The 17190-nt window shown below is 38.7% G+C and overlaps 1 protein-coding gene across 11 annotated transcripts in view; it reads left to right on the plus strand.

The window, feature by feature from the left end:
* The window catches only part of ABHD2 (abhydrolase domain containing 2, acylglycerol lipase), a 127767-nt gene that overhangs the window by 80429 nt on the left and 30148 nt on the right, over positions 1 to 17190 (plus strand). For all 11 annotated transcript variants that reach the window (XM_069098580.1, XM_069098581.1, XM_069098582.1 and 8 more), the window contains one exon: positions 1685 to 1852. In XM_069098580.1, coding sequence (XP_068954681.1) covers positions 1685 to 1852 — 168 coding nt within the window. The remainder of the gene's footprint in view (positions 1 to 1684; positions 1853 to 17190) is intronic.

Genomic DNA, 17190 nt, shown 5'->3' on the forward strand with positions numbered 1-17190 from the left:
GGCCTGGACCTGGGTTCTAATCCCCACTTTGCCATAAACTAGTTATTATATGACCTTTCTTAAGTCACTTAACCAGTTTTCTCACCTGTGTATATAATCTCAGAGATTCCTCCTGGCTCTATAACTTTATGAGCAGGACCATTCATATCATACTCTTGATATTATTTCTACCTGACCTTAATATATCCCAGTCACCTTATACTTATACACCTGATATATATGCCCATAGATGCATGTATCTCCTAACATCTCCTCACGTATAAAGATAGCCACATATTGATGTGAATATATGTGCATTTAGAGCAGTTTGCCTTTTTCTGAGTCCTACAAATAAAAGAGCTACATGTAAACTAAATAGATGTTCAGAGAAGCAAGGGAAAGGGGCATATGACTTGGTGGGTGAATACAAGTATGAGGGCAGGGCCAACCTTAGGCAAAACTGCAAAAAAAAAGTCATGTATTTTGAGTACTCTTCTGCTGCCAATAGGTAGCTCCTATCTCTAGACATCTGATTTTCTTGTGTGCCCTGTAATTATGGTATCAGCCTTTGTGAATAAGTTTCTTTTTTTAGAAAGACTAATACATTTGTATGCCCTATACTCTAGAATCTGTCTTGGGTACTTATAATATTTAAGGTGGAAAATTACAGCAAATGTACCAAGACTCTAGGTCATTGAAATTCTCTAGAATTATCAGCCTTGTTAGTGAAAAAGAAGCTTTGCTTCAGATGCCATGTTTTGGAAGCTTGTTTTTCATGTTCATAAATTCACTAGCATGATATTTTAGTGGTTTATTTCTCTTAAGAGAGAATTTGAAAGCATGTCCACGTGTTGTGGCATATTTTTACTTCCTACCTTATTTCACTTTCTGCTTAAAGAACAGAATTTGGTTTAACCAGCCTGCCAGCAGTGAGGGGGCAGGAAAAATAAGAAACACTAACAATATGGTTATGGCTTATTCCTTTAAAAGCTCTTATATTTCCAAGCCATTTCTTCCTAGGAAAGGATGAAGATGGTTCAAGGATATTGTCAATGTATAGATCCCAGAAAAAGCTCTGATAGAAGCAGCAGCTGTTATTGACATTTGGAAAGAATTCTTGTCAGATTTAAGAAACAAAGCCCTTGTTACTAGTCCAATGGGGCAGCATTTCCATAATGAAAGGGTCAACAACTTGCTTCTGTGGAGAGGCAGGACAGTATAGTGGAAAGAGAAGATCTACTTTAAAGTTTCAATTCCACTACTTAGAAGCTATGTGATAACTGGGCAAGTCACTTATGTGAGCCTCAGTTTCCTCATTTGCAAATTGGAAGTAATATTATTTACCTGGCCTGCCCCACAAGAGATACATATATGTATGTATGTGTGAATATATACATATATACACATATATGTGCATAATACATATATATACATACATATGATATGTGAAGTTCAACCTATAAATAACTATACAGTATAAGGTAGGTAATATTATTTTAAATACATTCATAGGCTAGAATATTTGGAGAATTCTTTCTAAGACAATTGGAATTAAATTCTGTCTTAGGCAACATTATAAAAACTTTTGTTTGATTGGAACTATGGAAATCCTCCCATTTCCTGACAAAATTGAATTTTAGCTTTTCCAAAATTCAGTATATCATCATTGATCTAGTCTCTTTGAATGTCTTTCTTCAACCTTTAGACGATGTAACAATGGTCATTTGTCCCGGAATTGCCAACCACAGTGAGAAACAGTACATCCGGACCTTTGTCGACTATGCCCAGAAAAATGGCTATCGATGTGCTGTGCTAAACCACCTGGGTGCACTACCCAATATTGAGTTGACATCTCCTCGAATGTTCACTTATGGTAAGGGCAAAACTTGCCAAATATGACTATTCTGGTTCTCATTCTTGCCATTCTAACCTATGCAACAGCAACAGTAGAGATACACTATAGAACAATAGATGGAGTATATCTTTAATCATTTCTGACTTTCATAGCCAAAAAAATTGCATTGTGGGAAAGGATCAGGACAAATAGCAGTGCATTATAAGTAGCTGCTTAAGGAGATCTTTAAACTTACCTTCCTATTCCATCCTCATCATGGCCACAGCTTAGTTTTCCCTTCACTTTTAATGGCCACCATTTAAAAAGTAGAGTTCACACCCTGTAATGGAGCTTACTAACCTACAGCAGAAACCAGAAGCCATGATTCTAGGTTGTTTGGTACTACCCAGGCTTATTGCAAGAACCAAGCATTGCCCAGAGCCAGATGTTTAGTTCTAGGATAAGATTTCTAAGGGATTACATTATCAACTGCCAGCCTTGGGCAGAGAACCTCTTGAACCTAGAAAGCTCCAGACCATATTTGAGACAAAATGAAACATGTGACTGTCCCCATTTGATCTGAGCTCCCTAAAACTCCCATTAGAACAAATCAAAACCTGTGAATGAAAGACCTTTAAGATCATGGAATCATAGATTCTCAAGAGTTCAAAGGTAATGGTTCCCCAGAGATCATCTAGTCAAACTTATATCTGATTAGGAATCCCTTCACAAAATCCCTGACTGTTCTCATCCTTAAAATAAGCATAGGAATACTTAATACTATCCACCTAACAGGCCTGTGAAAAACAAGTAATATATATATGGATGGGTGGAGGGAGAGAGGGACAGGCAGACAGAGATGTTATTATCTACTTTCTGCTTGACATCTCAGGAGATAGTTCAAATCCCAGTAATGGTACTTAATACCTGTATGACATTGAACCAGTCACTTAATCTCTCTGGTCATTAGTTTCCTCATGTGTGAAATTAGGGTGTTAGGCTCATGCTATTTAAGGTCCCTTTCAATTCTAAATCTGCAACCCTAGGGAGAGTTCACTGTCTCAGAAACCTGCCTATTCCACTTTTCCAGAGCATTAATTATTAAGTTCTCCTTCCCCTTCCCCTCACCCCCTCCACCCCAGACTGAAGCTAGCATCCATCTCTTTGCCTTATTCGTAGCTTTGCTTCATAGGACCAAGTTTAAAAAGGCTTTAATGCCCTCCCCCCTAGCAGCAAGCACCCCAGTGTCCCCAGGGTGGCTACCACCACAGGTTCTTGGATCTGCTTTGATAAAGGAAAGCAACTCAGAATGGGTTAACAAGCTTACTTTAATCAGTCAAATATGTATCATTTACCTAGCTCAGGGGAAAAAGGTCAGCACCCCGAACTTCAGAATATACAGACAGAATTATCAAGACAGAAACAGATCAAGGTGACAGATTTCCAAACTGTCCAACCATTACATCCATACCAAATCAACATCTTGGTTTCAACATCTGGGTTTTTCAAAGCCGAGGAGGGGCTCTCAACAATGGCTTCCAAGAATCCAGATCAAATCACAGAACACTTCTCAAAGTGAGCCCCCAAAACAAAACTACACATCAGCACTTATATAGCCTTCTCCTGGCCCAGAGAATGTAACAACCTTATTGACTCACTGGCCAATCAAAAAGTATCTACTGAAAAACAAGCCTCCCACCCCAGGCTTCAGGTGCACGGTTAGCCTAGAGGCAGGGAAGATCTTTAAATTTACATTCCCATTACACCCCCTTGATAATCTTTTAAATATCTGACATTTCTCCTCCTATCCAAAGAATTCTTCTCTAGACTAAACATAAATTAATAAATTAATGGAAACAGATTTTTAAAGTGCTCACTATGTGCCAAATATTGTACTGTGACTATATAAATACAAAAACAGATACAGCCCCTGTCCTCAAAAAACTTATATTCTTATGAAAATTTATGTTAGAACACATAAAGAAGAACAGTAGACAGAGAGGGATTATGATGATTTGGAAATTATCGGAATGATGAGTGAAGGGATAGGAGAGTAGATTGACACACCCTTCCTGGAAGCAATATCCCCATTTATTTAATTATAATTCTAGCTTTGAAAAGTAGCAGCTGGTGACTAATGACCAGGGAGTTAAGGAAGACATGTCTACATGAAGCACACACCGATTAGAACAGAAAGTCACAGGGCAGAAGTTCAGTCACTCTACCAATGACATGATTTTTCAGCCCCTTCACCATCTTGGTTTTCATCTTCTAAATGTACTCAAACATGTGAAAGCAGGTGGGAATTGGAAAATATGCTGGATTTTCATTTCATAGAAGCTGTGTTTGAATCCTGCTTCTACTAATTATTACTACTATGTTACTTTGAGGAAGTCACTTAACCTCTTGAGACCTTGGTTTTCTCATCTGTAAAATGAAGGGGTTGGACTAGATGATCTCTGATCTTCCTTCTAGTTCTAAATCTGTGATTCTGTCAATATCCTTCTTAAAATGCAGTACCCAGAATTAAACAGCATTATATTCAAGATCTAGTCTGTCCATGTCAAAAGAATCTAGGACTATAATCTAGGACTATTTCTTTGTTCTGGACACTGAGTGGTAATTAATGCAACCTAGCACTCTGGATCCAGCCAGCCAAACTGGCTGCTCTGCTTTTTACCTTCCACCTCTCATCTCTGTGAACTAGCTATCCCTCAGACCTGGGTGCCACCCCTCCTCACCTTGGCTCATAGAATCCCTCACTTCCTTCAAGACACAGCTCAAGTCCCACCTTCTACATGAACCTTTCTTGATCTCTTGAACTGTTGCTAGTGCCCTTCCCAAACTATCTTGTATCTAACTACTTTGTATTTATTTCTCTTTATTCTCTTTAAATTTATTCTGTATATGCTTAGGAGTATACGTCATGTCTTCTCAATTAGAATGTCAGCTCTTTGGAAGTAGGGATTGTTTCATTCACTGTATTTATTTATATTTGTGTCCCCAGCAATTGGAACGGTGCCTGGCACATAGTAGTCACTTAATAAATGTTCCCTTCCTTCCCATATGAACTTATGCAAATCACTGAACCTCTATGGTCTTAGTTTCTCATCTGTAAAATGAGGGTCTTGAACCTCTGAGGTCCCTTCCAGCTCTTAATCTAAAAAACTGTTATGTTTATGACACTGTTCATTGTACTAATAGATTGTACAAAAACGAACAAGACATAATCCCTTGCCTTCAGAGATCTTATAATTTAGCAGGAAAGATCAGATTTACACAAATAAATATAATAGTTTTTCTATTTGATGTGGACTTATAGTTCATCAATATGGGGGACTTGTGGTATGGAAACACTCTACTAATGCAGACTGACAGCTTGTCTATAAATTACCATTTTAGAGAATTGCCTAGGGTCCTGAGAGAGGTTAAATGATTTGCCCAGAGGCAGGATTTGAACTCAGGTCTTCCTAGCTCTGAGGTCATCTCTCTACATGCTGTGCTGCCCTGTCTCATCCATAGTGGTAGGTTTAATGTGGTATGTCTCAAAAAGAGTCTTGGGACTTGCATACTTTCCTGTTTCCACAATGCCTGAGCTGCCTCCTGACTCTGCTTTTGCAGTCTGTTCATCTCATTGGTTTGGTGAGTTCTTCCCAAAATCCACATTTTGCGTAAAGCCCCATCTCAAACCAGCCATCCTGATTCTTTGGACTTAGCCATCATGCCACCTAGCAAATGTACCCTTCTCCCCCATCTCTACTTTTCAACCCTCCTTTCTTGTGTTGTTCCGTCCTATTATAATGCAAGCTCTTTGAAGTCAGAAACTGTATTTTTGCTTGTATTTCTGCCCCAGTGCTTAACACAATATCTCATGGGTAGTGAGTGCTTAATAAATATTTGCTTGTTGATTGATTGATTGTCCTTATAGCACAAGCTCATTGTGAAAGTATTTATAAATTGTATTCTGTATTTTGGATATTAGTCCTCCATTAGAAGAAATAATAGGGAAAAAATTAAACATTTGGAGTGATTCCTTTCAACTTTATAGAGTTCACCTTCTACCACTACTTTTACTTGTAGGATAATGTGGGCGAAAAAAATCCATAATCTTCAGTATATTCTGATAAGATTTAAGGCAAAAGGTATCAAAATTATTTCAGGCAGAGTGATTAAGCAATCCCAAATGCAGTATACATTAACCTAGTCTTTAAAAAACAACTAAAATGAACAGGGTGGTTTTAGATGCTAATGATCTTTAACACAGTTAATATTTTTCAACTGAGGTGATCTCTAAGAATTGCCCTTAAAAAACAACAACAGCAACAGTATTTACCGGTCATTGGGCAAAATTTTCTGCTACAGGGGATAGTATCCTTGCAATTTCCCTTTCATTCCAGTCTTGTTCTCGGTTTTGTAATAAGAAATGACAACCTTACTTGAAAAATCAAGATATGGTCTGTATACAACCTGACACAATGGAGTATCTGTAAACATTCTCAAGTGTCACACTGAGTAGCAATCCAAAACAATCATGTGTGCCATAATAAAGGCTTAACCCATTTAAAAAAATGTACTCTGCACAGGAGACCAGGAATTAGATGATGGAATTTAAAGGGAGGGAAAGGAAAATATTTACTTCCTGCTCCTTCCTTTGGTTTTATGTTTCCTAACCCATATTCCCATGCTAACCAAAACAGGCACCTGCTCTGCATTTCTGTTTAACTGAGTTTTGACTGGTTATAAACCACTAGAATGAGATTTCTTGGTGACTCAGTGGATAGAGCAGTGGGCATGGAGTCAGAGTTCAAAACTAGCCTCAAATACTAGTTGTATGACTCTGGGCAAGTCATTTAACCCCTATTTGCTTCAATTCACTAGAGAAGGAAATGACAAACCACTCTAGCATCTGTGCCAAGAAAACCCCATGGCGCTGTGGTGCACAGCGTCACAAAGAGTCAGACATGACTGAATGACCAAACAGCAACCCACCACTAGAATAGACTTTCTGGTATTATGATCTTTACTGTTTTTATCCTGATAAATTCTGCTGCTACCATGCTTGGATCATACCTCTGCAGGGCAGACTATCCAAGTTCTCCATTCTTTGTTAACCTTAGAATTTGGTGGTGGGAGTGTTGGTTTGCTTCAATTAATTTCTGAAATAGCGCTCACTCAACCTGATCTCCTAGATAGTTAATTGCTTCTTTCAGCTAGGCTGCTCCTTGATTTTTATCATTTCTGTGAATTGGATAGTGGGTCCAAAATCCATCTTGCAAGTTAAACCGACTAAAAATAAAGTCTAAAACTCAAAATGAGTAATAGACCCACTGCAGTGTGATTTCCAAAACAATCATTAAAGCAAAGAAATAATAAATTATGTACAATGCCATGTCAGGACCAAGTATGTATAAATCTCAATACAGTAACATCTAGTTGAGATTGGTCACTTGGCTACAAAAGGATGCTGTGAAAATCTGAGAAATTTTAAAATTAAAAAATAAATAAATAACATAGCCTTTCATAAGAACAGTGAAACAGTGGAGATATGTTGACTTAATTTATCTTGTTTTTAAAACTTGGGAAAATGTTTGGAATGTACAGCATTTCCTATCAGTGGCCCTGTAAAAGGTCTAATAAAATAAAGAATGTGTTCTGCTTTCATTTTTTTTCTCCAGATGCCTTATACAAATAGTCTAATTCTGATTATGGGTAAAGGTGAGCTAACAGACATCTATGAGCCAAAGAAGTTAACTGTAAACCAGATTATAGATTATTTGGTTCATTGGATCTAGATTTCATAAATTGTCTTCAACACCTCATTAGTTTTTGGAAGGAGAAAGCAAGATGTCACTGTACATGTCAGCTTTGACCAAAAGTTTCTAGGTTTAGTCTAGATTCAAGGAACTGGGAAATGAGGCTTGTCTTTCCTTATGTATCATGTTGAGTGGGATAAAAATATAACCTGACTTCCCTTAAGACTATGATCCTATTAAGTACTTAACAGTGCCCATCTCGGAGCAAAATACCAAGCTAATGTAGGTGCTCTGCAGGGATTTAAGTGGCATTACTAATCTTATTTCTAAGTTCTTAGTTTCTAGCAAGACTGGAGAGTTGACAAGAGGTGGGCAGGAGGGCAATATTCTGTTCTAGTAGCTAGAGGGTCTTTTCAGCCTCACAGCAAGCATAGTACTAGACTTTTTTGAGAATTCTTGAATTTTCTTTCTCCTATTTTAGGGATCTCCTCTATAAAACCAATAAAGTTCTATGACCTTCAAGAAAAGTGGTTTTTTAATTGTTAAATTTAAAAAAGGTGGGGGGAGGAGAAATCCTACAATTTAGGCCATTTTTCAAATCACTAATGTGATTTGAGTAAGAATCTTATTTTAAGTTGCTGCAAAAAGATATTTTAGGGACTACCACCCTGTTTTGACCTCTCAGTCTATTTCCCAAAACATAATCCTTTTTTAAAGGCAGATGAATAAATCACAAACAGATTCAATGTCATCTTGGTATCTTAGGCATTTTAATGGATTCTGGCCTTTCTGGCCTGTTGATTCCTGCCAGTTTTGGTTTATAGCAAGGACTCCAGGGGGATAAGCATGACCTATGCTTATCCACCTCCTCTCCATCCTCTGCTTAGCTGGCGAGGGTCAGTTACACAACTGCAGGAAGGTATAATGAAAAGAGGCTGGGTTTAGTGTCAGAATAGAATCATAAAATATCAGGGTTGGAAGGAACTTAAGAAACCATCTTGGGGCGGCCAGGTGGCTCAGCGAGTAAGAGCACCGGCCCCAGTGTCAGAATGACCTGGGGATCGAATCTGGGCTCAGAGACTTAGCACCACACCCAGAAATAACTGGCCTGTGTAACCTTGAGCAAGTTACATAACCCCAATTGATTTAAAAAAAACAAACACCATCTAGTCCAATTAGTACTGAAGCAAATATTCTTTACTATACATCCACCAAGTGGTCATCTAACCTTTGCTTGAAGACCTCAGGGGAAGGAAAGCCCAAATACAACCCAATGCATTTCTGTATAGGTTTAATTGTTAGGAAGATTTTCCCTACATCAAACCTAAATTTGTATCTGTAACTTCTACCTATTGGTCCTAGTCCTACCCTTTGAAGACAAGCAAAAGAAATCCAATCCTTATGCTAAGTGACAGCCCTTCAGATACCCAAAGACAACTGCCATATCTCACTCTTAAGTTTTCTTCTCCAAGCTAAATATCCCCAGTTGCCTCAAGTGATCCTCACATGGTATGAACTCAAGGCTCTTCAACATTGTGGTTGCCCTCAGCTGACCACCCTCCATCTTAGCAGTGTCCTTCTCCAAGTGTGATGCCCAGAACTGAAAACAGAAATTCAACTGTAGCCTGACCAGGGCAAAGGATAGCTGGACTGTCACCTCGCTGGCCCTGACATTATGCCTTTATTAATGCAGTCCAACATTGCATTAGCCTCATTGGCTGCCAATCTCCTATTGTTGACTTATATTTGGATTTCTGGTCCACTAAAACCTTCAGATCTTTTTCAGAAAAAAATTGCCATCTAACTATGCCTCCCTTGTCTTGTACATGTTTAATTTTTTTTTAGTCCAACTGTAACACTTAGATTCAGTACTTATTAAATTTCATCATTTTCTATTTGACCCAGTGTTCTAGGCTTTCAAAATCTTTTTGATTCCTGACTCTATAATCCAGTATCATCCTACGTCATTCTACAAATTTGATAAGCATGTCATCTGTGTGTTGATAAATAGAAGTCATTGATAAAAATATTAGCCATCAGAGACAGATCCCTAAGGGCCACCCTGTTGGAGCTTTCCTTCCAATGACTATTCTTTGGGTACAATCATTCAAACAATTCCAAGTCCTCTTAATTACACTATTGTTTAGCCCACATCTTTCCATGAAAACATGAAAGCATAGCAGGAGAGAGTTCAGCAGATGTTTTGCTAAAATATGGATCCTACCAATTAAATAATTCTTTTTAAAAAAAGTTAATTTGACTTGATCTTGATGTAGCCTTTTGTAATTATTGCTTCCTCTATAGATATTTACCTCCTTTAATAATATGTTCTAGAATTTTGCCAAGAATCAAAAATGATAGGGGTGGCTACATGGCACAGTGAATAGAGCACCAGCCCTGGAGTCAGGAGGTCCTGAGTTCAAATCCGGCCTCAGACATTTAACACAAAAACTAGCCGTGTGACCTTGGGCAAGTCACTTAACCCCAATTGCCCTCCCCCCCAAAAAAATCAAAAATCAGATCTACAGACCTGTAGTTACCATACTCCATTATCTTCCCTGTTTTGAAAACTGGACAGCATTTGACCTTTTTCAGTCCAGTGGCACCTCTCCTGTTCTCTGTGATCCATCAAAGATCATTGACAAGGGCGGAGCGAATATGTCATTCATTTCTTTCAGTGGAACCTAGGATATAGTTTCTCCAGAGCATATGACTTGAACTGATTCAGGGGAGCAAGGCTCAGATCTCCCTTACAATGTATATATTGATCTTTTAGCCATTCTGGTTCTCTCTTTTCCAGGCCAGAGATCATTCTCCTTGGCAGAGAGAGAAAACAGAAGCAAAGTGAGAATTAAACACCTCTACCTTCTGTTCTTAGGCAGTCACTATAGTCCCTTCTTACCTGAGCAGTAGCCCTGCTCTTTCTTTGATTACCTTCTTTTCTCCACTATTACTTTTTAGAAGCTTGGTTTTCCTCAGTTTCCCCTAGCAGCCTTGCCCGCCTGTCCACCTCTTACCAAGCTGAAGCCCTCCTGACGGAATCCTGACAGGACTGTGCCTCACTTTGGTGTTGGTCTTCTATTCCTTACCTTTCTATTTGTAAATGTCATTAAAAAAAATCTCAGGTGGTTTGCAAGTTCAAATACTAGCTCTGCCCCCTTATTGCCTGAATAACTTTGAGCAAATCATTTGCCCTCCCTGGGGCTGTTTTCTCATCTCTAAAATGAAGGGGTTAGTTAGTCCAGAAGGCCCCTTCTAGCTCTGAATATATGATCTTGTGATTCAATTTCTCCCTCCACAATGTGACTTATATAAAACCCGATATGGCCTATAATCAGTGTTCGTTTGTTCATATATTGTTTTTCTTTCAAAGAGGTTTCATTTTAGGGTTGGCACCTATACTTGGCCCAATATCATAACATACTATTACCTGTGTAGGGACAGTCTAGATTAATTATATCAGGCTGCTGCTTAAGTCTCCACCAGCAGAGTCCCTTATTGGATATAGCACAAGCATGCCCAGACTTCCTCAAATCTCAGCTTCTTCCCCGAACTGAACCAAAGGTGCTAAAACCGACACACACAGTCCCAGACTAACTACATATGTAAGCATGTATATACGTATATACACCTGAATCTCTGACTCACCCCCCCAAAAAAAAACCAAACTAAATATCTGTCGACTGTACCTTCTCCCCTGGCTCTTGGAGGAGGCTTTTCCTTTGCATGCTAATGCTAGTAAGCTGAACTTGTCCGGTTCCTACTTCTCTAAGAGATGGAAAGCTTGGTCCCACTCATTAGTAAGCATGGGCTGGGATGAAATATAAACTATTCTTGCATTCCTTTCATCAGATCCATGATGGATTTCCGAGATGAGTAGCCTTCTTCATGTGGAGAGTGTAAGGGATGAGCTTTAGAAAAAGAAGGCAAAGCTAGAGAAATTTACTAGGTGGCCAGGGAAACAACTCAGTTCAAAGTAGCCCAGCTGCTGATCTGCTGAGAATTGAGAGAGGAATAGACCTTGGGAAATTGTCCTCAAGAGAATTGATTCTGCTCCTATTTTTATGGGTGTGGTATTTGAAGAAGGAGATTTTTTCCCCCTTTGGGCTGGTTGGAATTGTTGACCTTAGGGGAAGAGGTGGCTTTGTATCCTGAGGGAGCAAAAGATAATAGATTAAATCCTTCAGCCCATTTTCTTTACCTATCTAGCCTGGAGGTATGATTTTTTTTTTTTTTTTGCAGTAGAGTGGAAGCAGAGATGGAAAGGTACCTAGTGTGCAGAAATATCTGATTTTATATAGAAAATAAAGTTATTAATGATCATAATGTTACATTAGGAATTGAAACCAGAAGTTGAATGAAGAGGAGAACATGATTGAGAAGAGAAAATGGCCCAGAAAATGGGATTATTCATTTTATGTTTAATTCAATTTGACAAATATTTGTCTTATTGGATTTTTTATTTTGTCTATTTTATTACTTTTCTTTCCCAGTTCTGCCTATCGTACTTAACTCTCCCCAACCAGATATTCAAAACTCAAATCTGTGTATGTACCAAGTCTGTATATGTACATACAAGCACAGGTTGTGTATACCTCAAACTCTGTTGTCTTGTACTCCAGATTTTTGGCCCACAGTATCCGCAGTCACTCTGAGGACAGCATCTCAATACCCTTAAACACTAACATGTTAAAGTGGGGATCTTAATACTTTTCCCACTTCCAAACAGTTAATGAGCCTATGATAGGCCCCTTCTCTTTTCAAAATCTGTGATACTCTGAAGCTCAACTTTAGCTGTGGTTTCCATAGCTTTTTCCACCTTTAAAACTCTCGGGTGAAAAAAATGATCATTTCTACCCTGTTTCCCTATAAAAGTGGGAAGCATCATAGGGATTTATGTAAACTGCTCATGACTGTGAAATGCAGTCTTCAATCTGTCCACTGCTCCCTGAATCTAACTTACCATCCCTTTAGGATAAGCCCCCTACAGTTTCATCTTTCTCACAACTCTCAGGCACAAATGAAAACATCTCCCCTTCCAAAAAAACATTAGATTTGGGGAAGAATCTAACTCAACAACCCTATAGATGCAGTTTACAGTCTAAAGGCCGTCACATCCCTTAAGGCAGTACTGTCCTTCAAGTCCCCAGAATGTCATTGCTCCGGAGGAACAAAGCAAGATGGGAACTCAGTATAAAGATTTTCTTCTATGCAATGCCATTTTATCTGATGTGCCAGTAATTATACTTTGGGTCTGGGATTTTTTTTGTTTCTGCAGCTATTTTCTAACTGAATTAATTATTCAGTCTTATAGCAACTCTCCTATAGCTAGTAGACATGACCTAATAGTGACTCATATATTTTTACTCTGGGAATGACAAAAGGCTGCCAAGGCTCCCACCCACCTGAATGAATCCATGTTGTTATTTTCATCATCTTAATTTTCCATATCTTCAACATGATGGGGCAGTATATTTATCTTCTCTTCCCCTCTCTTATGAAAACTCTTTGGCTTCTATATACACATATGTGTGTATATGTGATTACATATACATATATATGGATATATAAGTATGTATGTACATACATACGATACATTTATTCATTCACTAAACATGTATTAACTGCTCCTGTATATACATACATACATACATACACATAGTATCATAGATCATAAGAGCTAAAAGGGACTACAGAGACCATTCAGCCCAACTCATTTTACAAATGAAGAAATTGAGTCCCAGGAGGTTAAGTGACCTTCTCAGGGTCATGCAGCTAGCAATTGGTCAAACTGGGATTTGAACCCTTGTCTTCTAATGCCACATCCATTGTCCTTTGCTGTTTCCCAACACTAGCACTATTAACACTGGATTATGAAGATATAGATCCATATACATCAGAACTCACATTCACATGGCATTCTAGATTTACAGACTCCTCCCCTCACAACCACTCTGTGAGGTATAAGTATTTGTTGTTTAGTGGTGTCTGACTCTTCATGATCCCATTGACCATAGCATGCCAGTTCTGTCCATGTGATTTTCTTGGCAAAGATTGTGGAGTGGTTTTGCCATTTCCTTCACCAGTGAATTAAGGCAAACAGAAGTTAAGTGACTTACCCAGAGTCACACAGCTAGTAAGCATCTGAGGTCAGATTTGAACTCAGTTCTTCTTGACTCCAGGCCCAGCACACTATCCACTGAACCATCTAGCTTCCCTGGTATGAGTATTACAAGTATTATTATCCCCATTTCAAAGATGGGGACATTGAGAGTCAGAGAATCTGACTTAACAAGGATCACAACTAGTAAGCATAAGAACCTGGACTTGCTTTTTCTATTTTATCATGCCACTTCTGTCTTTGCCCATATAATTTAATCTGTATTCTTATTTCTGTATCCTGGATGTTGAACTTCTCAGTCCTGTTGGTCCCTTTTGGGAAAACTCCCTTCTGAAATGAAGTGGATCACAAGCTGATTTTGCCTGGAGGACCATTTTTTATGTCCCAAAAGCTGGAACATTAGCTATGAATCATTCATCTTTCTGTTCTGAGCATTGTTGGCCTTCAAGTGTTGAGGGGTGATAATCAGCTCTTTGTGCAAGGCTATAGTCAGTGCCCTAGATTTCATTTCTATTACAGTAGCATTAGATTAGGTATCTGAGCAGTGCCACCAATGCTAGTCCCATAAGGATTAAATATGTAGAATCTCATTAAGAATTTCTCTCATGCTAGAAAGTAGATTAGAGTTTCTTTGACATTTGTGTTACTTGCAGTGGAATAATCCAAGGAAATGGGTCCCACTTGTTTGAGCTATGAGCTCTTCCAAGTCATTGAAACCTGTAGCATCCTATTAACTTGCAACAGCTTGTGAACTTGGGAAGAAATATGTATCCACACGAGAAAGACTCAGGGTTGGAACAGTATAAGGTCCATTGTATGACTGTTCTCCCAGTACCGAAGAGACATTCAGCTTTTGGAAAGCAGCTCTGACAGTATGCCAGGAGACAAACAGAACTGGTCCATTTCTCAAATCAGATGTGTTTTGATTTAATTCAATTGTCAATCCCAAAGTACCTATATAATTAGCTTCACTGTAACTATTCCTTGGTATGGTAGCAAATCAATTTTGTAGCAACCTTAAGTGACATCTCCATACTTGTCTTAGGTCATAATTAATTAACCCTTAGCTTTAATGACGTTAGAATCCAATATCCAAAAATGGAAGGGACTTCAAGGGCCATCTAGTCCAACCCCTCATTTTACAGATGAGGAAACTGAAACCTAAAGAGTAGCACTTTAGCTTGGGGTTTATTTTCTTTTCATCTGGATCTTATGACTACATTGCTCTGGGGAACTAACTTGTGTAAATTTCCTCCCTGGGTACAGATCTATGACTTGTTTATAACTGAAAGTGAGAGAGAGTTGCCTGGAATACTGAGTACCTCGCTTATGGTTGCACATCTATTTTGAGTCAGACATAGGACTTAAACTCCCTAGACAGGTCTTCCTGATCCTTAGTCACTGTGATTCTTTCTATATCACTCTACTCTGTAGTTGAAACCTCAAGATTACTAGAAGATAGACAGGTAGATAATGACTTTTAAGATATTTGGTGGAATGGAAAGAGAAAATATCAGATAAAAGAAGTGGGTGCAGTCAGAAAATTGTATTACCTGGTATAGGCAGTGCTATTATGAGCTAATAACTCCCTTACTGTGAGGTTGGTTTTGGGGAGTACTATTATAAAGCAGTTCACTTAAAACCTTAGAAAGATGCTTCAACCATTCTGGAAGGAAGCAAAGCCAGCATGGGTGACAGTGTGTTTTAGTGGAAAAAGGATTGATTGTAGAGACAGAAGATAACCTGGTTTAGAATCCTGGCTCTGCTATGGTGTGATTCTGACAAGTCATTTAATTCTCTTAGTTTCCTTATTTCTAAAATGAGGTATAAATTGAATGATCAGTAAAGTTCTTCCAAATCCAAATCTTAAAAGCTATAACCCTGAGCTCCTTCCAGACTTGTTATATCCATCTACTGCTAGGAATAGGGAAGACAGATAGGGAGGATTCTGGGAAATGTTGTGAAGAGGGAATTCCAGGTATTGCCCAAAGGTCAACCTAGCTAACTTTTGAGGAGGCTCATCACCAGAAAGTTTGCCACTAAGTGTTTCATTTTTTCAGCTATACCAACTCACAAAAGTCAATTCCTATGGCACCATGGAGTTTTGGGTCTGCCTCAATGGGGGGAGTGAAATCAAATAATTTTGCCATTCTTTGAGGGCTCATCAAGAGGATGCCTCCACAAAAGAGAGCTGAAGGTCAGAGATGATAACCTCATGCTATCCTGAAGATCCTTTCTAGGGAAAAAATAATGGCTTTAGTATTCATGAGTGAGTGTGTACCCAGACATGGTACAATCTAGAGGCTGGCTCCTTAAGTATCTGGCTCCCGTACTGATAGAATCAGCTGCCCAGATGAGAAGCATGTAGCATAGGTTTCAAATTCAAAAAAGTAGATGAATCAGTTACTTAACCCCAGTAGGCTTAGCATGCTTCCTGTAGCCAGATGCTGAGTGCTTGCTGCAGGAGGGAGGCATATATGTAATATAAACATAAAGTGGTCTTACCTTCAGCCTTCTTTCGTGGTATGAACTGCTTAACTTAAAATTCCTGAGTTTTTGCTACCCGGCAAATCTAGACCTCCACTATAAATCAGTAGTTTTCTTATGCATCTCTTTCCATTACCTCCTCCCCTACCCTCCAGTGTCTTCCTTTGCTTTTTTTTTTTTTAGCTCTGTTCCCACAGAGGCAAACCTGGGGCCTTAGAGGGGTTCAGAGCACTTCTTCAGTGGATAGTAAGTGATTTCCTCTTGTTAAAGAAGCTATTGAGAAATTATCTAGTTTATGATCTGTGTGAAGGCCTGGATGCAGGCTGATGTCATCTTTCCTGGTAAGAATGGGGTACAAACATCCTTTTTGTCAGAAGCATCTCTTCTGGATTACTGAATTGGTTTGTTTCCCTCTGCTTGTTGCCACTATATCACGGAAAGCATTTTATCCCAAGTGCACAGAACATCTCTGCCTTCCCTCTGGATTAAAGATCATCCTCTCTTGTTTCCTCCCCCCACCCCGTAGATCCTGCAAATAATGTTTCATATTTTTCTCAGCACCATGAAGACCCAAGAGATTTTGTACTACCCTTTATATGTATTTATATTTATATGAATATTCTTTTCTGATGATTGAAAATGGAGCAGATCTCCCTTAATTGACCCTTAAAAAGAGCGTTAGACCAGTGCTTGTTTGATCCACAGCATAGATGAGCCTAGAGATACTAGTGCCTAAGTAGTTCCTTTAATAGCTAGGAATTTCTGTCAAAAAAACAACATCATTTTTCCAATATCTTTTCTCCTATTTAGTCACTCTCAAGGCTGTAATATAAAAGAACAAAATTGTTTTTAACAGGGATATCAGTAAAGTCTTACAATTGGTTCAAAAAATCAAAATCACAAGTACAAGACAGGGAAGTATATCTCAACAACAGCTTGCCTGAAAAAGATCTGGGGGACTGAGTGGACGGCAAGCTCAATATGAGTCAGTAGTGTAACATGGCAGCCACGAATGC

The sequence above is a fragment of the Petaurus breviceps genome, unplaced genomic scaffold (genome assembly GCF_028583685.1).
Source record: "Petaurus breviceps papuanus isolate PSGF00001 unplaced genomic scaffold, PetGlider_PUasm1.0 37, whole genome shotgun sequence".
Taxonomy (NCBI): domain Eukaryota; kingdom Metazoa; phylum Chordata; class Mammalia; order Diprotodontia; family Petauridae; genus Petaurus; species Petaurus breviceps.